Source organism: Pseudoliparis swirei, chromosome 2 (assembly GCF_029220125.1).
Source record: "Pseudoliparis swirei isolate HS2019 ecotype Mariana Trench chromosome 2, NWPU_hadal_v1, whole genome shotgun sequence".
Lineage (NCBI taxonomy): Eukaryota > Metazoa > Chordata > Actinopteri > Perciformes > Liparidae > Pseudoliparis > Pseudoliparis swirei.
Genome location: NC_079389.1, coordinates 2887971 through 2911970, shown reverse-complemented (window position 1 = coordinate 2911970; position 24000 = coordinate 2887971). Strand labels below are relative to the sequence as shown.

At 49.0% G+C, this 24000-nt stretch overlaps 1 protein-coding gene across 9 annotated transcripts in view; it reads right to left on the bottom strand.

Annotated features, from left to right (window-relative positions):
* dachd (dachshund d) overlaps positions 1-24000 on the bottom strand; it is a 114340-nt gene that overhangs the window by 15018 nt on the left and 75322 nt on the right. For 3 of the 9 annotated variants that reach the window (XM_056432754.1, XM_056432727.1, XM_056432737.1), the window contains exons 4-7: positions 17459-17633; positions 16401-16573; positions 16132-16263; positions 957-1102 (exon numbers count right to left, since the gene is read on the bottom strand). In XM_056432754.1, the coding sequence (XP_056288729.1) occupies positions 957-1102; positions 16132-16263; positions 16401-16573; positions 17459-17633 (626 nt within the window). Of the gene's footprint in view, positions 1-956; positions 1103-16131; positions 16264-16400; positions 16574-17457; positions 17634-24000 lie in introns of all 9 variants that reach the window. The other 6 variants (XM_056432760.1, XM_056432710.1, XM_056432779.1 and 3 more) reach the window with 2 other exon arrangements.

The window sequence follows — 24000 nt, the reverse complement described above, 5'->3', positions numbered from 1 at the left end:
ACCAGAGACCAGAGACCACCAGAGACCAGAGACCAGCTCCTATAGAAGTCACTTTTACACTGGCATGTTTAAAAACACCTGCTTGGTTTTTGCTTCGGGCACAAATGGGAATATTAAATTTAAAAAATCCAATTAGGTTGTCTAGCCTGTTTGGGAGTGGATATTTAAATGACACACCTGGTGATGGTTTAGTAAGTTGCCTTATTTTGTTGTTTTGGCGGCCCCTGTGGACGAGAGTGGTAGTGCACCAGAGTCCCTTTTTTTAATTCAAAAAACCTCTCACTGCAGCAAGAGGGCCTGACAGGTCCGCTACACTCAGTCCTGGTTCTGGTTTCTCCCGGGTCTCCCCCCCCCAGCGGTCTCGGCATAGCGGTTGCGTTGGGCAACGAGACGAAGCTCCGCCCCCCTGGCTGGAGAGCAAAGCCGCATCTGGGTCCCCAGCAAGAGTCGAACGACATCCATGAAGAATAACTACCCTCTGGCGGTCTGGTTTACTCACGTGGGTCAGACGGGCCTCCGTTTTAAAATCGATTGATACCGTTTCATAGCGAGTTTCAAGGAACTCCAAAAGTTTGACAAAAACAGAAAATAAATCTTTAATCGAGATGACCCTGCAGCTTTGAAACACATCTTTAGTGGATGCAGTTTAGCTCAATGACGAAGGACAGCAGCTTTGACGAGGAGGAAGGCTTGTTAGTAGACTTTGGGTTCAGATATCCAAGGCGATGAGTGGGTAGTGTTTGCAAAAACCCTGCGCGAGCAAACACCCATTTTAAATAAGTCCAAAACACACACACACATACACACAGAGCAGCTTGTGTGAATTTGTTCTCCGGGCTACCGACAACATGTGGGCGTGGCTACATCAGGGTTTAAGGCGCCAAAATGCGATTCTTTCAGCGTACGTCTCCGGAGCGTCCCCCCCCCCCCCCCCCACACACACACACACACTCTACCTGTATGTTGGTGAGCAGAGTCTCTATGGACGACAGGCCGTCTGGGAAGAGGAATGGTGAGGGGAAGCCGGGGGGCAGGGCCTGGCCGGCCAATGACAACCTCTCGTAGCTGTCTCTCGCTGTCGGGGTGCACATCAAGTTGTCCTCTGCAGAGGGGGGGGGGAAACACAACACAACAACATTAGAACACCATTAATAATTCATAGCGCCAACGCTCGGTGAAGAGGATTTATTCGACGCCGGCACGTCGAACAGCGGTTTGAATTTGAACCAGCAGGGGGCGCCTAGGCGAGATTATTGATTTCCTGCAGCCAATCCCAGCTTCATCCCTCCCAGACGATATAGCAGCCCCCTCGGAGACCCCTTTGTATTGCTTCTTCTCAAGTGTGGGGTTAAACAATATCTACCCCCCCCCCCCGTTTAAGAGATATCACGCGGACTGGAAGATCAGAAGCAGGCCTGAGCTTCCCAAAACCCCCCAGGGGGCTGCGGGCTTCCTTTTGTGTACGCACGCACGCACGGGCGCCTGTCAAAACCGACGATGACATCATCCTCCATTCATCACCGGCGGAGAGAGGGGTAGGGCCCAGCCATCTGCCGTCCAGCCTCTCTCCACCAGGCCTCGGAGGAGGAGGAAGAGGAAGAGGAGGAGGAGAGGGAGGGATGGAGGCGAACCGGCAGACACAGATGCAGCCTGGTCAAACTAAAACAGTGTGTCTGACACATGTTTTTTTGGTGTTTTTTTTCTTTTGTCCAGTGAGCTTTTACCAAGCCAACAGTTTTGTAAGTGCTACCATCACGCAGAGCGCCGTTTATTAAACACATCCAGTAAAAGCTCTCTGCAGGAAGTCTGCGCCATCAGCTGTTTAATTGTTAATTCCATAAAAAAAGGGTAGAGGGGGGAGGGGGGGGGGCTAAGCTTTATTTGTAATGTGGAGGCCTGGCTGCCTCTCTGCTCTCGTCCAGTATTCATATCTGTTGATGTGGCAGGAGGAATCTTGTACAAACAGCGGAGTGTGGAGGCGAAGCAGACCCCCCCCCCCCCCCTCCATCAATATTCACCGGCGCTCGCCAAGTGCCGGGAACAGCTGGTCTTACATTAATTAGTTTAAAGTATTTATTTCACCCATCCTCAGAGCAGATTGAGCAAAAACATTGGAGATTATTTCGAGCATCTGCAAATGCCCTGGAAACACGCCGGCGCCAACAGAGGGGAGCGTTAGGATTCACAGTTTAGGTTTTCGTAATTTGAAGAATGTTTTTTTCTTCTTCTTCATTTTTCCTCTCCGAGAGGGAAAGACGGTGAAGTACGCACCGCTGCTCCGTGGAGAGGGCAAACAACCTTTTTTCCCCCCTCCTCCTTCTTCTTCTTTTGCTTTTTTTCCCAGCTCACTGTTGATTAATTAGAATGGATGGTTGCCTAATGGACAAAAAATTGTTTATAATTTGACTTCATGAAAATAATGAATTGCCCACTTTTAAGAAGCCACTCCCGGTGCTTAATTTGTTTTTGTTTGGCGCCGCCCATGCCGCCGCTTTTGAGGTGGGCGTGCCGGGGCGGCGGCGTTCCCACCCCGGGACGCCCAAAAGCGCCCATTCTCTCCGACGTGAAAAGTCCCCATTTTATCTCAATAAAAGCGGCTAATCAAAAGATCAAAAGCATTTACAGTTGGCTCGGGCTCCGGTTGATATAGATGTATTGCATTATACGCACGCATCAACCACCTCCAATAAAATCACCATAACAACTAGAGACGTTAGTAGACCTCGGGGAAAGGTCCGCTGCTGCAGCTTTGTAATTGATTTGTACTGTAGGCACTTTGTCCCTTATTTAGTGTTGGCATTAATCATAAATCATCAGCTTTAACAAACCCTGGCTTCCCGCACAGCCGCCATGTCGGATCACACGGAATACGGGATGGCTTTGCTGTTGGGAAACAACCTGTCATGCTCCGGGGGGGGGGGGGGGGAGAAGAGAGAGAGAGAGCAAACAGCGTGTTTATGTTCGACAGACTCCCGACTACACAGTACAGCACCCTCCCCCCCCCCCCCCCCCGTCAGATAACATTTCCACCAGGAGCGACGCGTAAACACCGGCGTTTAAACATGTAAAAAAGAAAAAAGAGAGCAAAGAGGAAAAAAGGGAACGGGGAGCTAATAAGTGGCTAATTTAATCAATATAATCAAAACGCGCTTTAATGAAACTCAGATGTAAATTCCAGCGCGAACACGATGTAGATCTGTGGTTCCCCCCCCACCCCCACTTCTTCTTCATCTTTCTTCAATCTTTCTTTCTTCTTCTCTGTGTAAATGCCAGCACGTGTTTGCGTGTTTATTTTCTCACCATTCGCTCCGGAAATCAACGACTTCAACTTAATTACAGCGACAGGCTCCAGAGTGATGGTGTGTGTGTGTGTGTGTGGGGGGGGGGGGGGGGGGTGCTCTGCTTCCAGGTGATATTTCTCCACTAGCGGGGGCTGCCAACAGCAGCTGTGACAGCCTCCTCTCTTGTGCTCAGCCGCACCGTAAAGGTACGGTTAAGAGCCCCCCGCCCTTCCCCCCCAGCGCCTATGAAATACTGCGAGGAAAAACACTCGCAGGTCACCCCCCCCCCCCTCACAAATAACATTTCATGCACAACTGTTTTCGGCGGATAATAGGAGCCACAAATAAAAAATGGGACGCTGTAAATACAATGCATCGGGAATGAAACGCCATAATGTAAAACAGCGCCCCCCCCTCCTCCTCCGCCCTGCTCTCGATAGCTGCAGAGGGAGTCCTTGACAGTGTGCTAGCAATGATGAATCACCTATCCAGTTAATTTTCTCACTCCTCATGTGTTGTGCTGCTAAAACAGGAGCCCAGGAATTGACTTGACAAACTAGGAATGTAAAAAAAAAAAATATCACTTGGAGGGATCTGGGCTTATCTCCAATTTACATGTTATTACATTTGTGTTGCAAGCAAGAGGCACTTGGACCTGGCAGAGCTGAGGGGGGGGGGGGGGGGGGGGAGAAAAAATAAAAGAGGAAAAGATGTGGCACATGATAACCAGAGATAAAACATGTCTAAAACCCAGTTGGAAGCCTTTGAAATAATTGATGGGAGAGTCACGGGGAGCAGAGAGAGAGAGAGAGAGAAGAGAGAGAGAGAAAGAGAGAGAGGAACTGGCCTGATTTAAAATGTGACAGACACACATGCGGCAATCTGTGGTAAATCTAGAAGAAACCTTGGGAAATTTAGCTGCAATCTCTGGATAAATAGCTGTAATTGACCTTGGGAGTTGAAAAATGTGCCATATGTTTCTGGTTCCTGTGTTTGAAAACTGGGTCCCTCAGGACATTCTCAGCCGAGTCCTCGCCGCACGGAGAGGCGGCGGGGAGGAAGTGGAAGGTACGGAGAGACACACACAAAGAGAGAGAGACAGAGGGGGGGCGGGATAGATGGTCGGAGACGGATGGATGGAGAGGTGAGGCTGAGGAAGAGCAGGCTGGAACAGAATGGGTGTGCAGAGAATGAAAGACTGACAGAGAGGAAGAGAGAGAGAGAGAGAGAGGGGGGGGGGAGAAGGAGAGCGAGAGCAGAGGTCCATTTGGCCGGCCAGTCAGTGTGATATATTGACAGGTGAAGCCTTTGTCCTTGCGAGCCGCTGTTCCTCCCAGCAGGAGGAAGTGAATGCTTAAACCTGCAGGTTGTCAGCGGCGGCCCGACACAAAGCAAAGGCGCCGCCGCTTCCCGCCGCACAATTACATTTGATTCGACCTGCCACGGGGCCGCCGGCCTCCTTCAAAACGGAGTAGTTATGACCTCTCCGGACGGCCATTAGTCCAGCTAGCGCAGCATTATTGCGCCTGCACTTAAAAAAAGAAAAAAAGAAAAAAAACATCTCGTCGAGAGAAATACCTCTCGTCTTGTGGAATACATGTGGCGGGGGGGGGGGGGGGGGGGGATAGTAGTTGCATGCAATTTGAGCACTTTAAATAAAAAACACTTTAAATAAAAAACAAGAGGCCAGAGTGATGTGTCAGAACACACTCAGAGCCACGAGCTCTCGCCGTGTGCGAGGAGCTCGTTTCAATGCATGGACTTCTTGTTTTATGCCTCTTGCTGTAATCAAATTTAATTTGTACTTGACAGTGCATAATAAAAACCACCGCAGGGCTAGATTGCCTTGCAGGCACACCTCTCTTAAAGGGACAGTACACCCCCCCCCAAAAGAAAGATATCGTAGATAACACTGATGATGTAATAATGTGACTCTGTGGCGCCGACGGCGACGCTCTCTTTTTCCAGAAGACGCCAAGGGCCGTTCAAGACAATCCACGGGAATCGTAGTCGGCTTCATGGAGGGGCTGACTTTTTACACCCTCCCTCGACTGTATCACCGCACAGAAGGGGCAAGAGAGTCGCTCGCACACGCAACAGCAGGAGGTGTGAGCACTGCAACGGCGCCCCCCCCTGGGCGGAGTTGCAACGTCGGCTAGCGTAGCGACTGGACGCTCCGTTTCTCTGCCGCATTTTTTGGCAACGTGCGGCGAGTCCGATATATACCCTTAGAGCAGGGGTGTCTAACTCATTTTCACCGTGGGCCACATCGGCATCATGGCCGCCTCTTAAAGGGCCGGTGTAACTGAAACACTGTATAAACTACACCCTAACATATTGTTAAATAACTCTCTCTGCATTTGATTATTGTTAATTTTAGTGTAGAAATATTGTACATAAGAACATTTATCTAATAATATAAAATAAATACATTTAATTTGAAACCGTCAAAATAAAAGCACAGGATATTTTTCTGAAATTTCTTAAAGGAAAAGGTGATCGCGTGTCTTTCAAGCCGCCAGGGGCCACATGAAATGACGTGGTGGGCCCGATTGGGCCCGCGGGCCTCGTGTTTGACACCTGTGCCTTAGAGAGGGAGATGGCGGATGCCCCCCTTGCACTGAGTAACACATTGATAAACATCACTAATACACAAGAGGAAAGATATACTTTTGAAGGTGTACTGTCCCTTTAAGAAAACTGTGAGATGGATCCATACAACACACATTCCTGTAAAAGGACCATCACTTGCATATGCTGTGAAGAAAAATAAAGGTGTACCCTCACACACACACACAACCTCATTACACACACACACAACCTCATTACACACACATGCACAGCACACACACTAATGTGCCCTCATCACATTTAAGCTAATTTCCTTTTCATCACGGAGAGAGGGAAATGAGTGTTTGCCCCGATCCCTGCTGGGGGACAAAGTCAAGAGCCCCGGTCGGTCGGGGCTAGATTAACAGGTAACATTTGGCTCCCACTCTCTGATCACAGCGTGAAAATCAAACCGCGTGGTCTTTTTTTTTCTCATTCCCCTTCTTCTTCTTCTTCTTCTTCTTCTTCTTCTTCTTCTTCTTCTTCTTCTTCTTCTTTCTTTCAATCATTTTATTTTAAGTTTCTACAAGTTACACCAGACAATCAAAACCGAATAAATAAAAAATTGCAAAACAACCAACTATACGGACAATCAGACAAGGAAGACAAATAAAAAAATTAAAAAAAAACATAAATCATCATCTTCCATATCTATATTCTTCTTCTTCTTGATAATAATAATCATTTTTTTTTCTTCTTCTTCATCATCTTCTCCTTCTCCTTCTTCTTCTTCTTCTTTTCTCTCCCCTTCTCCCCCTCTCTCCCTTAATGTTCACTTCACTTAGAGACGAAATCGCTTGCTGCACAAACCCATTTGGGGAGAGGAGAGGAGGTGAGCGGGATAATCAGGCTGGCCACTGGGCCGTGTTTCCTAAATGCTCTCCCAAACATTACTGTGCACAGGCATAAAATTAGCACCGGGGACCTTAAAATGTTGACATTTAGCGTTGACTTTTTGGAGAGTGACACCCTCGTATTTTTCCTGGTAGGATATCATTAAATCTCAACTGCCCCCGTGGCTGTGCCTTTTCCATTAATAACCAATTCGGTGTGTCACTTCTCCCTCTCTCTCGCTCTCTCTCTCTCACCTTTTTAAAGTAATGAGTCCATTGCTTTGCCTTAATAAATTGAATCGTATTCTCAAGGCCACGTGGAGACAGAGCCACAGATGGACAGGCTGCGCGGGAGGAAATAACCATGAATCCTTTACTGTCAGGCGGCTTCCGGGGGAGACGGAAAGAAGACGCTCAATTGGGATCACAAGCGAGACGACAAAAGACAGTTAAAAGGTCGACTCTCGCTCTCTTTTTAAAAGCTGTCCTTTCACCGGCTTTTTTCCCCCTCTCCATCGCTGCCCCCGCTGCTGAGAAAACACCCGGCGGACGGCGGCGCCGCAATATCGTACAAGCGGCACACAACGCGTAAACGCAACTAGGGCTATTTTGATAATCGATAAATCTGGTGATTTTTTCTCTCGATAAATCGGATGGAAACACACACAAAAAACCACACATTTTCAACCCCCTTATTAAAAAACTGGACTGTCGACGCTTTACTCGCGTGAGTTTACACGCCCGACTATTTGCGGTTTGATTGCGTCGGAGAGGGGGCGGGGCTTATCTCTGTGGCCTTGCTCCGTGGAAACGGTTATCATTCCCGCCGTCCACCACGGAAGAATTTACCATCGGTTCTACGTTATACTTGTTGGGGAAATTAATTGTTAGCTGGAAAAAGGGGGAGGGGGGAAGAAGAAAAAGAGCAAGAGAGAGAGAGAGAGACATAGAGAGAGACAGAGAGAGAGACATAGAGACATAGAGAGACAGGGACACAGAGAGAGAGAGACAGAGAGAGAGACATAGATAGACATAGACATATAGACAGAGAGACACAGAGAGACAGAGAGAGAGACAGAGAGAGATATAGAGAGAGAGAGAGAGACAGACAGAGAGAGACAGAGAGAGACAGACAGAGAGAGAGACATATATATATATAGAGAGAGAGAGCAAGAAGCAAGGGAGCAGAATCCGTGTTGACTTCCATTCAGGAGGAAGATATCTTGTCTTTCCATGCGGCCCGTGTCATATTTATTGCATAAAGGTCAGAGTGTTCATTTGTTCAAAGTCAGCGTTTCTCCCCCCCCCCCCCTCTCCTCCATGTAATAAATGCAGGGGGCTATGTCATTATCGGACCTCTGAGGATTACGGGCTCGGCTGACTGTGATGGCGGCATAAAAGCACGCAGACGTTGTTTCTGCCGGGCGGGCGGACCTTCAGACGAGCTCTTAAAAAGGAAACGGCAGCGCGGACGGAAATGGCCTTTTTCGTGGTGCGGCGGAGGAGGAGGAGGAGGAGGAGGAGGAGGAGAGATAGATGGGGCGAGGCCGCTTAAAGGTCGGGGGATCAAAAACACGGCGTCCCCGCGCTCCTACCGACCAATCCGCTGGAGGCTCAAGCACTCCAATAGATTCCTGTAATTCACCTATTGAGCCGGAGCCGTGGAGAGGATGACACTCTGGAGGGGGGGGGGGGGGCACTTTGAAGGTGTTTAGATGGTCTTTGCGTATTGACCTCCGTCGACTGGGTCCGTCTATTGACAGAAGAATCCCAGAGATTAGACTGGCCCGCACTATCGATCAGGGTATTTTGCCTGTGGATCATTTCCGTTTCATAAGGGGGGGGGGGTCATTTGCACTGTACACTCCACTAATCTCTCTGACCCACTAATCATCGAGCCAGTCCCCCCTCCCCCCCCTTCTTTGTTTAGTTCTCCTTTGTTTAGCATTTATTAATTCATTAGAGCGACTTGGCGCGCGGCTTCACTTCCAGACGCGACCGCTCCTGCTCGTATCCGATGGCAATGTGCACTCCGACGGAATTCGCCATCGAATGTCCCCCCCCCCACCCCGACGGTCGCGGCGCACACGCCAATTACGTGTTGATAATTAAGCATCCGCACGAACAAACAGAGGAACCGGGTTTTTAATGGAGCGAGCATTAGCTCGGTGCGGTTGGCCAGATAGAAGGGGGGGGAGGGAGGATGGTGGGGGGGGGGCTTGGCCTCGTGAATCCTACAGGAAGAGAGGCTACGCCGCTTTGCTGATTCAGAATAAACCAAAAAGAGGAGCCTAGGGGGGGGTGAATTTTGAAAAGGCCTGAGCTCAACGCACACAGAGCACATAAAGGAGAGGATGCATTCATCCATTAGCGGCGCGGGTTTCACAGCTATAAAAATACTTAAGGGGTTTTAATAGGAGCGACGTGTTAAACGCGCGGAAATCTGTTTTGATAACATTATTCATAACACTGGCTCGGGCGCCGCGTGAATTAATAACACTTCATTTACAAGAACGGAAGAAAGCTGTCACGGTATTTCCAGTTAAAGAGATTAATTTTTAAACACCTAATTGACGGGCCGGGTTCGGCGGGATAAGCAACGCGCTGCTCCGCAAAGTCAAGGTGACTGGAAGACTGGGAGCGAGGCACACACACACACACACACACAGAAAAAGAAAAAGCAGAATAGAGAGCAGGTGAGGGAGCGGAGAGAATGAGTCCTGGAGCCCTTCTCGCTCCGCCCCCTATTCTTCCTCTCTTTATTAGGAATGATTTACTCTCTCACTGAAAGGATATAAAAGCTCAAGTATAGCGGCGTAATTATGGCGGAGTGAAAAGATGTAAAGGTTCGACTCACGACGTCCTCAAGTCGGCGAGCACGCCGCCGGGCGATAAGCGCCGCCACGTTTTCTCCTCCTCTTCCTCCTTTTCCTCTCTCTCTCTCTCTCTCTCTTCCCGACGCGCAATTGCTTGTGTTTTATGGTCTTTGCCGAGGAGGAGCACACAAACAGTCTGTAAACATGATGGACTGTGGCGAGCTGCGATCGGGGGCCCGGTGTTTACCTTGGCAGAGCGCTCGGGCCTGGCAGCGGCAGCATGTCGGCGTCGCCACTTAATTACTGTTTACATGTAAATATTAAAATTAGACAAACAAACCCCACGGAAAATGTCTCCAAAAGTACAGAAATACATATTCAGGGTCAACCTTATCTGTCGGCAACAGTTGCCCCGCCGCTCAGGTGCGAATTGTTTTGAATCGCAAATTCGTCCTCGCCTCGCCCGCCCGCCGCATTGTACATAATCTTCATAATTGTTTAACGCCGTTGTCCAAGGGCATCCGGGTAAATGTGCGCCGGCGATCTGCATAATAGCAGATGCTCGGATATGTAAAACGCACCGTGTGTTTTTCTCGGAGAGAAGAAGAAGACGAAGAAGAACAACAACCCCCCAAAAAAGAAAGGTTATTGTTCAAAACAGGTTTCATCAGGATTCAGAGGCCATTAAAGTCGAGGCCGAGAGATGATGGCCGACCTGCCTCTACTGACTCTATACACACACATATATATATATATATATACAGACCTATATATATATATAAAGATATATTCTCTATACATATATCAATATATATATATACACATATATATATATAAAAATATATACATTATATACTCTATACATATATCAATATATATATATATCAATATATATATATACTCTCTCTATATATATAAATATATATCAATCTAAATATATATATATTCTATACATGTATATAAATAAATATATAAATCTATATATGTATAGTGTTTATATTTATATATAAATATATATGTATATTATATATGTGTATATATATATGTATATATAAATAGAGTATATATATATATATTTATATAAATAGAGTATATATTTATATATATATAATATATATATATAAATATAATAAAATGTATTATTTATTTATTCTAATTTACAAAATAAAAGCCTGTGAGCAACAAACTTTTACAATAATAAAATAAATAATAAAACCTGCATTAATGCGTGATAAAATAATTGTTGCCGTTAATTAATTGATGCGTTAACGCAAGATTAACACGTTAACGTGCCCAGCCCTAATATATATATATGTATAGTGTGTTCATATATATATATATATATATATATACATATATTGGAGCCCCGGTGCCTACTGAGCATTTCTGAGTAAAGCACTTGTTCATCTGCAGCGACGGGTAACATGAAGCAGGCTCCGCCTCCTGATGGACAGGCAGATTTCACCTTCCCAGTGAATGATAATGCATTATTAAATTTGCCTCCCTGCTCACTAGATACACTTAGCTGACCGCAGCATATTTATCTCCCCATCCGAGGCTCGCGTCTTGGCAGCAGAGAGCGTTCTGTCACTTTTGAGGCATTTCAAAGATTAAAAAGAACCTCTCTCTTTTCAACGTCCCTAAAAGCATCCCCCCTCCACCCCCTCCACCCCGCCCACACCACCACCTTTCCACTGAAATGTGATTAGCAGGGGATGGTGTCACGCAATGGAACATTCATGAGAAGGGGGTGGGGGGGAGAACAAATATCCAAATGAACTCCCCGTGTCCTCGAGGAATAGCCCCCTCTCTGCAGCATCAGCATCTCTTCCTCTCTCTGCACAGGGAGGGGGGGGGGGGAGGGCCGGGAAATTTGATTGATCCCCTATTGAATTATTTTTTTGCACTCTTTCATTTCAACGGGGACGCACCGACAAGTTGTTTGATCATAAAGCATTATAGTCTGCCAAGTCACATTTCAGGGTTGTGATGGCTAATGATCTCGCCTCCCGACTCGGGGGGGGGGGGGGGGGAGTCAGGTAGTCAGCATGTGTTTGAAGACGAGACGCCGAGGACGGGGAGATGAAGAGAGAAAAGGAACGTATATCCAACTTTTATATTAATGATATCGCCGATGTCGGGTGAAATATTTACGCCGCGCCACTGATGCCTGCTGAACTTTTACCGGACCCTCAAAGTTCCTTCTTCTTCTTTTTAAAACACTGCGAATGCAAAAAGGAGGAGCGGAAGAAAAGAAGCGGAAACAACGACTACAAAGGACTGGGATCACCTTTCTGTGTTGTTGTTGTTTCCCTATTCATCTTCTGTTTTTAAATAGGCAGCTGTATATAATAGACTGTGCCCCCCCCCCCCCTCCCCACCCACATTCCTCCATTAATCTGACTGGGCACGATATCGGGAAGGAAAGTTATATATATATATACATATATATATAAATACATATGTTTATAAATATATATATATATACAAATATATATATATAAAAATATATATATATATTTTGTTATATATATACATATATATATATATACATTTATTTATATATAAATATATATCACATCGTATTACTGAAAGTTAAAATGTGGTTTAAGGAATCGTTTTCGCCGCCGACTCACCCGTCAGCCATCTTTGGTGCGGCGTGTTTTAACCGCAGAGAGGAGGGAGTAGGGGGGGGGGTATTAGTTGGTTGGCAGAGGAGCTCAAACTGCCACATGGTATCTGCAGGATCGTGGTCGATGTACATACACATGGCTCAGTGTCCCCCCCCCCCCCCCTGGGAAATAAAATGATGTCAACTGTCCAAAGTGAGTTTACAGCCAAAGTGAGTTTTCGTACCTCTCAACCCCCCCCCCCCCCACCCCCCGCCTGTTTGTCAGCTACCTGCTGTCTTTCAGACTTTTCCGTTTGAAGCAATTCAATTAGTCACATGTGAGATAACACTTAGCTCTCCCCATCTTCTTCTTCTCTCTCTTCCTCACACGTCGTCTAATCTCCACTTTCTAACTGAATAAAAAAAAAACTTTGGAGACGAAAAGAAAAAAAAACAACGAAGTTCAAACGAACGGGCTCCCCCGGGGGCAGAAAGAAAGAGGAAAAAAGAAGAAGAAACAGGAACAACCATCTGGATCCGCCCGCAACCGGGTGACACCACATTTTGGGGAAATGATGTTTTTTTTAGACGACAACGTGAAGGAGACGCGTTCAGGGGACGTGAAGAGCACTCGTCTCTGAGAGGAGGAGGAGGGGGGGGGTGGGCGCATCCTTCCCTCTGCCGTGCCCCCCCCCCTCCCCCTTCTTTCCTTTCCAAAGGGTTTGTCGCGCGAGAGATTAATTTAATGCTCCGCCGGGATCATAAAGATCAAACAAGTGGAGAGATACCATTAAACCGTTGGAATGTTCTCTCGTTTATCTAAACAAACCGACGCCACGAACACGCCTAATTAAAAGAGCTCGCCATAAACAAAGCCTCGGATGCTTCCCATCCCCCCCCATTCCCCGCCGCAGCTTTAACAATGGAACAAAAAAGCATTTATTTTATTAATCTAATGCATCATGTATCATATCATTACAGTTCAATATATCTATCATTAATTTTATTCCCTTCACTTAAAGCTTTTATTGGAATTACTTTGGTTATTAGTCGGTTGTAATGTATTGGTTACCTCTGAATCTGGCTGCTACCATCTCTCTTATCTCGCCGCATAAACCTGTGCATGTTATTCAAATTGCCTCATTTATTATGATAGCTTCCTCATGTAAATTGTGCTGACTGCTCGCCCTTGCACAGTCCTCATTAGACTAATGAAAACCTTCAAACGAAAAAACTAAACAACCTGCCAAATAAAGGTCCGGGGTTATTATGAAAATTACAACTGTGGGAGCCGGGAGAAGCTCTCTTCATTAATTCATGCTCAGCAAATTGGTAACTAATTTAGTTGCACTCCTCTGCATTAATGGGTTATTTTATAAAAATGTTTTTTCCACAGCTCGAGATCTCTGGTGGGCACGGGGGGGGGGGGGGGGGGCATCCTAATCAAGTCCGGCGACACATCGGGAATTGACAGTCGGGGAGAGGGGCGGCGTGCCGAGGGTCAACCGGGTAGAGCCGCCGAGGACCGGCGGGTCAGTCGCTCCCTCCTCGAGCGGCGAGCAGGAGTTGCCGTCTGGTTTGTGTTTATTTGTGTGTGTGTGTGAGTGTGTAGGAGGCACTCGAGTTCAGGAGGAAGAGTCCTGTTGGGGGAGGGGGGGGGGAGAGGGGGTATGATTGATTTGGTGGTTTAAATATCCTCTTTTCTCTGTTTTTACACACACACACACACACAAACAGTTAGACAGTTTGCCCGACTCTATTTCAGTCACACACACACACACTTGCACACACGCACTCACACATACACACACACACACACACACACTCAAACACACACACTGCCTCACATACTCTCACACACACACTCACACTCCCTCACTCCCTCACACACTCACACACACACTCACACACTCACACACTCACACTCCCTCACACACACACACACTCACACTCCCTCACACACACACACACACTCACACACACACATGCGCGCACACTCCCTCACACACACACACACACACACACTCCCTCACACACACTCACTCCCTAACACACACACACACACACACACCTCACACACACTCACTCCCTCACACACACACACACACACACACTCCCTCACACACACACTCCCTCACACACACACACACACTTACACTCCCTCACACACACACTCACACTCCCTCACTCCCTTACACACACACACACACACTCCCTCACACACACACTCACACTCCCTCACACACACACACTCACACTCCCTCACTCCCTTACACACACACACTTACACTCCCTCACACACACACTCACACTCCCTCACACACACACACACACACACTCCCTCACACACACACACTCCCTCACACACACTCCCTCACACACACACACTCCCTCACACACACTCCCTCACACACACACACTCCCTCACTCCCTCACACACACACACACTCCCTCACTCACACTCCCTCACACACACACACGCAGTGAGACAGTCTGTGACCCGTACATTCCGCTCATGATCCTGCTAATTATTCCCATTCCGCGCTTCACACCCGGTGAGTGAAGGTCTCTCACTGATGTGCGCGTGGCCTTCAGGGAACACGCAGCCAGTGATTTCCACAGTGGATTTAATATCATTATCAGCCGCGCCCCACCCGGCACCACCCGGCCCGGCCCGGCACGCTCGAAACCAACAGAGAATACTGAAATCTATTATTTGCTTCACTTTGTATTTAATCCGCCACGTTTAGGAGATCTCTATCTTTTTTTTCTCCTTCCGTCTCTTCTTTCAAATGTCTTTTTTATTATTATCCTCAAGCGCGGAGAAATTGTAATGAAATAACGTCGGCAATTACCAAAACAAACATTGACTCCCGACGCCGTGATGGAGGTGGAAGGGTGTTTGAATGTTTCTCCCTCCCGAGTCGGAGGCAAGGAGGACGACAGCGCTCCAGATAAAAAGACTCCTCCTCCCCCAGATTGATGTCTAAGAAGAAATCAACACAAACTAATAATACAAAAGAAGTAGAATGATCGTGTGTGTGTGTGAACGTTCAGAAGTGTGTGAGGGATCAGCTCTGGGAACCTGTTTACTGTGACTGCAGTGTATATGTGTATGCGGGGGAACATAAAAAGGTATTGCGTGCATACAATTGTAAAAATAATTAAATAGCTAATCAATACACTTCTGTATGAATATATATATATATATATATATATATATAATTTCCTTCTGAAATGTCCCCACTGTGGGACTAATAAAGGAATATCTAATCTAATCCATACATTGTTACTGTAATCTCATCATGCGCTGCTCATCTCCAGCAGGTACGACCAGCAACGTCTGTGAGGGGGTCCTCAAAAAATATATAATAAATAAATAAAGTAAACACAGAGAACGCTCCACCGAGCACAATGTGTGGAGATGATTAAACACACACACACACACACACACACACAGCGCGGGTCGCCTCGTCTCTTAAATGCACATCGGACTGACGAGCTCTGCCACCGGGGTAAACAAGGAAGTAACAACAACGAGGGGGGGGGGGGGGGACAACGACACACGACTGTATTATAAACGTCACGTCAAGTGTGAGGTACCTGCAGTCGGTCTTTTCAAGACTTTTTTTTGTTTTCACTGATGAAAAATGTACAATATCTTCCACTCCGATTAGTTTTTTTACGTCCCCTGAAGGCACCGTGACCGACGCGCCTCAGAACGTGGCGTTCCGGGTTCTTTGGGCTCCGCTGGTATCGGGACATGAAACTCGCCTGACGACTGTTCCGACTCGCAGCGTCTTTGAACACGACGCCGCCCGCTGGAGCACGGCGCCTCGTAACGCGGACGTTCACGCTCGACGAGAAGCGAACGAGAAGCCGACCGAGTCCTCGGCTTCAGAAATACGCGCCGTCACGCATCGGAGGACGCGGAGAACCTTTTCCCAGCACGCCCCCCCTCCTCCCCCCTCCCCACTCACCCTTGTCGGCGTGCATCCTCTTCATCTCGTGGCTCATGTCGTGGGCCAGGTCTCCCTCCCTGGGCCCGGGCGGCATGTTGGGGGACAGGCCGAGCAGGGCGTGGTTCATGGACAGGCCGTTGTGGTGAATCGCTGGAGAGGGAACGACAAATCAACACGAGGGGGGGGGAGGGGGGGGGGCGTTAGGAACATCGCCGGAGGAGGAGGAGGAGGGCCGCGTCTCCTCTCCCGCCACACACAACAATCTGTGTTATCGTCGTGGTCTTCACCGTTGATCTGCGTGACGAAGGTGCGTATCCGGTCGGAGGGGCTCTCCGTGTGCGCCGGCGAGCTGGACACGCTGCTGCTGCGGTGGGACGACGGGTGGCTGCCCGGCCGCCGGTGGTCCTCCAGGGAGGGGGCGGGGGAGGGGCTGTCCGGCACCCGTTCCTGAAACCCCAGCAGCGCCAGAAACACACAACCCAAAAATAAACATCCAGTGTAACAACACAACACCAGGGTTCAGACACACGGTGGCCAGTGGGTGACCAATGGGTGAGGTGACCAGAGGGTGGCCAGTGGGTGAGGTGACCAGTGGGTGACCAATGGGTGAGGTGACCAGAGGGTGGCCAGTGGTGGACCAATGGGTGAGGTGACCAGAGGGTGACCAGTGGGTGAGGTGACCAATGGGTGAGGTGACCAATGGGTGACCAATGGGTGGCCAGTGGTGGACCAATGGGTGAGGTGACCAATGGGTGGCCAGTGGTGGACCAATGGGTGAGGTGACCAATGGTGACCAATGGGTGAGGTGACCAATGGGTGGCCAGTGGGTGACCAATGGGTGTGGTGACCAATGGGTGGCCAGTGGGTGACCAATGGGTGGCCAGTGGGTGACCAATGGGTGAGGTGACCAATGGGTGGCCAGTGGGTGACCAATGGGTGAGGTGACCAGAGGGTGGCCAGTGGGTGAGGTGACCAGTGGGTGACCAATGGGTGACCAGTGGGTGACCAGGACTTTAAACTAAAGTTTACATGACCAAACATTTTCGAAATCTCGTGAGTGGAATATCCCTGAGCTATCGAACTTTTCGAAGGTGCGTTCATTGGCAGCGTGGAAAAAACAAAATTACGCCCTAAGTATGAGAGCGTATGCCGACTCATATTCTGAGCGTCTTTCTTTTAAAAACATCTTCATTTCAAACTCAGCGTAAAAGAACGTGTGAAAAAACATATAACACAAAACTTTCGGGATTTCATATTTTTTCCGTGACTTTTCCAGGCCTGGAAAATAACCACTTTGGAAAACTCCGTGACTTTTCCAGGTTTTTCCACGTGTTAAAGATTTACCTTTATGACGGACGTGACCATTCTGGAGGGCAGGCTCTGGCTCTGCTGCGCCGCCGCCGCCATGTTGGCGATGGTGTTGAGGTGGTTCATCTGGCTCATCGCCATGGTGACGGAGGCCGGGGGCAGGTTGACCGGGATCAGCGGGTGCGGCATCATCATGAACGGGAGCTCCAGGCCTGAGACGCAGAGGGAGGGAGGGAGAGAGAGAGAGAGAGGAGAGAGAGAGAGGAGAGAGAGAGAGAGAGAGGAGAGGGAGAGAGAGGGACGTCTTTCGGTTATTCCACCGAGCATCGTGTGTTTTACGAGGGAGATGAAACTTCTGAGGCTCTGGCTGAACCCCCCCCCCCCCAAAAAAAATTAAAACATGCTGCTGTTTTAATTCAGCAATCAGTAATTCCCACCACTGAGATCCCTTTAAACCCGTTGTCCAATAACACTAAAGCGTTACTCCATTAGGGGTTGGGAAAAAATGGAATAATTCTAATTAATCTCTTCTTGGGTTTCCATGTTAACATAAGACACGTAAATGTTTTACAACACATGTTAATAATAGATACTACTGCAATGATAATAAAGAGGATGATAACTACACACACACACACACCACAGTCATTCAAAGAGCAAAGTTTACACAGCAATATAAAGAGGCATCAATTATGCCGCGGAGAATTAAAAAGAAGAAGAAAAAAGGGCACATTATGGAAATTGTCTCAATATTTACATCTAAAATAATATCAGTGTAAAAACAAAGGCAATCTCCAAAGCTATGACCCAAATGACGAGTTAAACGTGCTAATGACAAACAAGTAGCGTCAGACCGCGACGACTCTCAGCTAATTATAGCAGAGAGAGAGAAAAGAGGAAGAGGAAGAGGAAGAGAGACCAAAAAGAGTCAAGACACTTTCAGCTCGCGCAATAATAGGATTTTCATTTCTTCCTCTTCTTTCTTTCTCTTTTTTTTACACACACACACACACACACAATGTATTCCATTACAACATCAGAGATGCCTTACAAATGTTTTAAATGATTCAATTGCTGTCTGGCAATGGACTCCTAATTGGTTAAATTGAAGGCATTAGCGGTCTGAAAACGTAAAGAATGTCTAATAAAGATAGCAGTGTGTGTGTGTGAGTGTGTATGTGGTGGGGGGGGGGGGGGGGTATGACTGTGGCTATGCACTGGGCTCCTGAATGGCGGCTTAATGAAAACAAGACAACTTTTCAAAGGACACGAGCGCACAGACAGCAGGTCAAAGCTAGGTGTCCCTCCCCTCTTCTGCAGGGACTCTGAACTGGATCAAAAGTGACCGGGAACAGTTTTGGTTTCATTCCTCCGTCACTCAGATGCTATTCCTGCTTTAAAGGAAGACAAAATAAACTCCCTCACAGACCCTGTTGGATGTGATTGAGCCTCTCTGTTGATGTCTCACTCCTTTTTTTATTTTTATTCCTTCCTCTTTCTTGGCCGCCCGGTTCAAGGTACAAATAAAGAGAGAGAGAGAGGAAAACGAGTGCGCCACAGAAAACAACTCTCCGCTCTCCTCTTCTGACGACACATCCGACGCCAGAGGGCCAAAGGAGACGCCTCCAAAGAGAAGGACGCCGGTTGGAAATGAAAGGACACGAGAAGTACTCCTCTCCATCCTCTCCATCCTCTCCATCCTCTCCCCCCTCCTCCTTCATCCCCCCCCCCCTCCTCCATTCCTTTCTAAAAGCAGCATTGATTTCCATAAGAAAGATGCCGTGCGGTTCCTGGGTGGAGAGTATTCGCAAACAATATGAAAGCAGAGGGAGATTAAAGGGAGGCGGGCACCTCGTATCAGCCGCTGTCGCTCAGGCTGAATCAATTACCGCTCAGCGGGAGAAGCTCAATTAAAAAAAACAAAAAAACAACAACACCGCCACAGAGGGTGGGTGTAGGGGGGGCGGGGCTGATTGCGGGGGTACTTACTGTGTAGGACAACACGGGGAGCTCCGGGCGACCTATCAGCCCATGCAAGGCCACGCACTCAAGGGCCGCGGTGAAGAGCCTCATATTCTGCCTTTGTGTGGCGGAAGCATTACACAACCGCTCAATCACACACACACACACACACTCTCTGAGGGAGACACACAACCGCTCAATCACACACACACACACACACACACTCGGCGACATTTCCCCCCGGCAAACCGAATGGACTCCGGTTAATCTCATGGCGATGCTTGTACGGCTTCTTGGGATGCGTCTCCACCTGAGACACTGTGTGTGTGTGTGTGTGTGTGTGTGGGGGGGGGGGGGGGGGGGACACTGGCCCCTCTGTCAGCTCTAAGTGGCTTTATCCTCCCCATAAAGGCCCATTCAGGCCACTGTGGGGGAATGTGCCACCGGGGGCCGGCGAGGGGCCACCAAATCCCCTGAAAGGAGCCAGGTGAGGAGGATACGGTGCATTCAGGCGATGTGGGATTTTTAAAAAAGCAAGACAGTCAAGTGTGTTTTTTTCTTCCTTTCCTCTTTATTCAGTCGGCCCAACGTGCCAGCTCCTGGAGGATCTTTAGCAGCATTTATTTTCTGTTCTGTTTCTTTTTGTTTGTTGTTTGTTGTTTGTTAAAAAAAACCGAATCAACAAACACGAGTCGGACTCATTAATCACCTGATACGGCAACAGAAACCTGTGAGAACCGTATTTGTCAGTTTTGTGTTTTAGCGCCACTACAGAAGTTCAGACCCGATGAGAGGTGAATTCCCACGAGCCCCCCCCCCCCTCCCCTATCCCCCCCCCCTCCTGAAGGGCATAAGCAATGCATTTTGGAGTAATTTACCTGATTAAGCCTGAGGGACCCGCAGAAAGGTGAACTCTTATTTACCATCATTAAAACTACAAATCACTTAATACCAGTATCAACAGCTCAGCTATTGTGGCGCCGCGTTCACGCGTGGAGGAGCAGAGCTGCGCCGCGCGGGGGGGGGGGATGAAAAAAACAGCCCTCGGAAACAGCGTGATAAAAAAAAAAAAAGAAGAACAAAATCTGTTACATCGGAAGTTTTACGTTAAGCGGGGTGGGGCTTTAAAAATGTGCAAAATAAAAGTACGAAAAAAAGATGGAATGCTTTAAAATATTAGGTTTTTTTGGAGCGCAGTAACGTGTCGTTGTGATGACCTGCAGGTCATCTTCATCTAAAGCACAACGTGAGCCTCTTCTGGACGTCTCTCCCCCCCCCCCCCCCCCCGCGGAGGAAAATAAGGGACAAGAATAACTTTAAAAGAAAGAGGAACTAAGCCGCTTGTCATTGAAGACGGTGCGCCGCCGGCCCCCGGCCCCCTTACCCTTAACTCGGCCGTGGACAGATTTCCCCTGACAAAAATTAAACCAGCTCCTACTTGGCACTTTATTATCTCTCCGAGTGAATGATTTATTATTTGTGCAGCCGCAGAACCAAAGAGAGGGGGAAGATTACACTTCAAGCCAAAGCTCAGGCCTGATGTCCTTCTCTCTTTTTTTTTACTCCCTGCGTCCAGGAAAAAAAGAAGAAAAGAGAAAGAAAAAAGCCTGCCGACAAACAATCCCGTCAGCTGTAATTGATCGCAGGTCGCCGGCCGGGCCCTGCAGGAAAAGCGAACTATTTAAGCGACAACCGTCCCGGCGCTCCTCAGACGCCGGCTAATGAAGCTGTCTGTCTGCGCTGTTTACCTCCTCTTAAACGGAGAGGGGGAGCGATGCACCGGAGGAGACGGGGCTGCGGAGGAATCCGTGGAAGAGGACCCGCCGCACACGCCTCAGGAATGTGTAATTGGTTGGCGGCGGCCGAAGCCGCCGGATGGGCCGCTAATTAAACGACTTGTTTAAAGCCTATCTGTCTTTGTTCGGGGGCTCCGGGCGTCGGAGCAACGCGGCGGGAACGCTGTCGTCAAACAAACATTCCCGGTTATCCTCTGATTGGAATTGAGCGAGACAAAGGGCTGATGTGCTCGGCGCTAAGCCCCCCCCCCCGAGGTGCTCCTCCGATCTGTCGGACCAGAACAGAACAGGGCCACTCCGGATCGAGCACGCAAAAAAACATCTCTGCTTCTTTTTTTTCTTTCTTCTTCTTCTTCTTCTTCTCTTCTTTTCTCCCCCGCTCCCTAATTGTGCTTGTAAAGTGGCCCCCATGTCGTGTTGTGCGAATTCCTTCCGACGAAGGCGAGGCTTTTCTTTCTTTCTTTTTTACCGGCGGGTCGCTCCGAGGGATTTGTAAATGTGGAAGTGGAAATGAAACGGCTCGTGAAAAAAAAAGAGCGAGACGTTTGAGAAAGGTCTCCCCCCTCCCTGCAACAAAAAAAAAAGCGCTAATCATCTTTACTCCTAAAAACTATTAATCTCCTCCAGAAAGAGAGAAAAAAAGGTATAAAAATCAGAAGCAGCGCCGCGTGAGGCGGGCGGGAGGGAAGCCTCGCAGCCATGAGATCAAACGTGAGACGCGGCCTCCATAAATATGTTGTCTGGCAATCCGTGGTGCCACTTAACGCAACGCGGGCGCATGCTTACAGACGGGCAGGAACACTACTGTTCACACGCACACACACACACACACACACACACACACACACACACACACACACACACACACACAAACACACACACACACACACAAACAAGAAAGAAAACAGACACATGCAGATGGCAGGTTCAGTCAAGGCTGGTGAGTCCTGTTTCTCATTAAAACGTGTGTGTGTGTGTGTGTGTGTGGGGGGGGGGGGGGGTGAGAGGAAGGTATTGGGCTTTGAAGTAGCCACCACAGCTCCTCAGTGTCACCGAATGAAACTTTGAAGCCCTTTTATTTTTTTATTTGTGTGTGTGTGTTTACGCAGTTAATGTTGATAATAAAGCAAACATCTTGCCTTTGTTAAATACCTGCTGCACACTCGCAGTAGCAAGGTGAAGTAAGCATGGGAGCGTACACACACAGACGGTGGCTGTGTACACACACACACACACACACACACACACACACACGGCAGCTGAAAAGTAAAGAAGAAAGGGAAAAACAATATCCTTCACAATCAGAGAGCAACAATGATTGGACCCGTTTCAAGCGAAGCATTCTCACATCGGCGTTGTGAGGATGAGGAGGGACGAGGAGGCATGAGGATGCATGAGGAGGGATGAGGAGGCATGAGGAGGGACAAGGAGGCATGAGGATGCATGAGGAGGGATGAGGAGGCATGAGGAGGGATGAGGAGGCATGAGAATGCATGAGGAGGGATGAGGAGGCATGAGGAGGGACAAGGAGGCATGAGGATGCATGAGGAGGGATGAGGAGGCATGAGGATGCATGAGGAGGCATGAGGAGGGATGAGGAGGCATGAGGAGGGACGAGGAGGCATGAGAATGCATGAGGAGGCATGAGGAGGGACGAGGAGACATGAGGATCCATGAGGAGGGATGAGGAGGCATGAGGGATGAGGAGGCATGAGAATGCATGAGGAGGCATGAGGAGGGACGAGGAGTCATGAGGAGGCATGAGGGATGAGGAGGCATGAGGGATGAGGAGGCATGAGGAGGGACGAGGAGTCATGAGGAGGCATGAGGAGGGAAGAGGAGGGACGAGGAGGCATGAGGAGGGAAGAGGAGGCATGAGGGGGGAAGAGGAGGGATGAGGAGGCACGAGGAGGGAAGAGGAGGTATGAGGAGGGAAGAGGAGGCATGAGGGGGGAAGAGGAGGGATGAGGAGGGATGAGGAGGCACGAGGAGGGAAGAGGAGGTATGAGGAGGGAAGAGGATGCATGAGGAGGGAAGAGGAGGCATGAGGGGGGAAGAGGAGGTATGAGGAGGGAAGAGGAGGCATGAGGGGGGAAGAGGAGGGATGAGGAGGTATGAGGAGGCATGAGGAGGGAAGAGGAGGCATGAGGGGGGAAGAGGAGGTATGAGGAGGGAAGAGGAGGCATGAGGGGGCAAGAGGACGGATGAGGAGGAAGAGGAGGCATGAGGGGGGAAGAGGAGGGATGAGGAGGCATGAGGGGGGAAGAGGAGGGATGAGGAGGGACGAGGAGGCACGAGGGGGGAAGAGGAGGGATGATGAGGGACGAGGAGGCATGAGGAGGGAAGAGGAGGCATGAGGGGGGAAGAGGAGGGACGAGGAGGGAAGAGGAGGCATGAGGGGGGAAGAGGAGGGATGAGGAGGGACGAGGAGGCACGAGGAGGGATGGCGCTCTCCCTCCAGGTGGGCGAAGGCTTCCCCGCCAGGCGCCCGACGCAGCGCCAGCGTATGAGAACTGGTGATGAGGAAGGAGACCCGGTTCTGGCGCTGTAATTGCTTCCCGAGCCGGTGAGTGCCGCATGTGGCAGGAGTTATGGAGGAGAGGTGTTTGTCCTTTAAGTGGATGAAAGAAAAATCGAAAGCAGGCGACTTTCTTTACGGGATAATTCCAATCCGAGCCTCTAATGACGCGCATTCCTCGGGAAAATTGAAAGATCAATCATCCCCCCCCTCCCCTCATCTTCCCCCTCTCCCCCCCTCTCTCTCCTCGCCGCCGACGGGTCCGTCGCGAAGAAAGTTCTTCCCGTCTATTCGAGGAGGGGG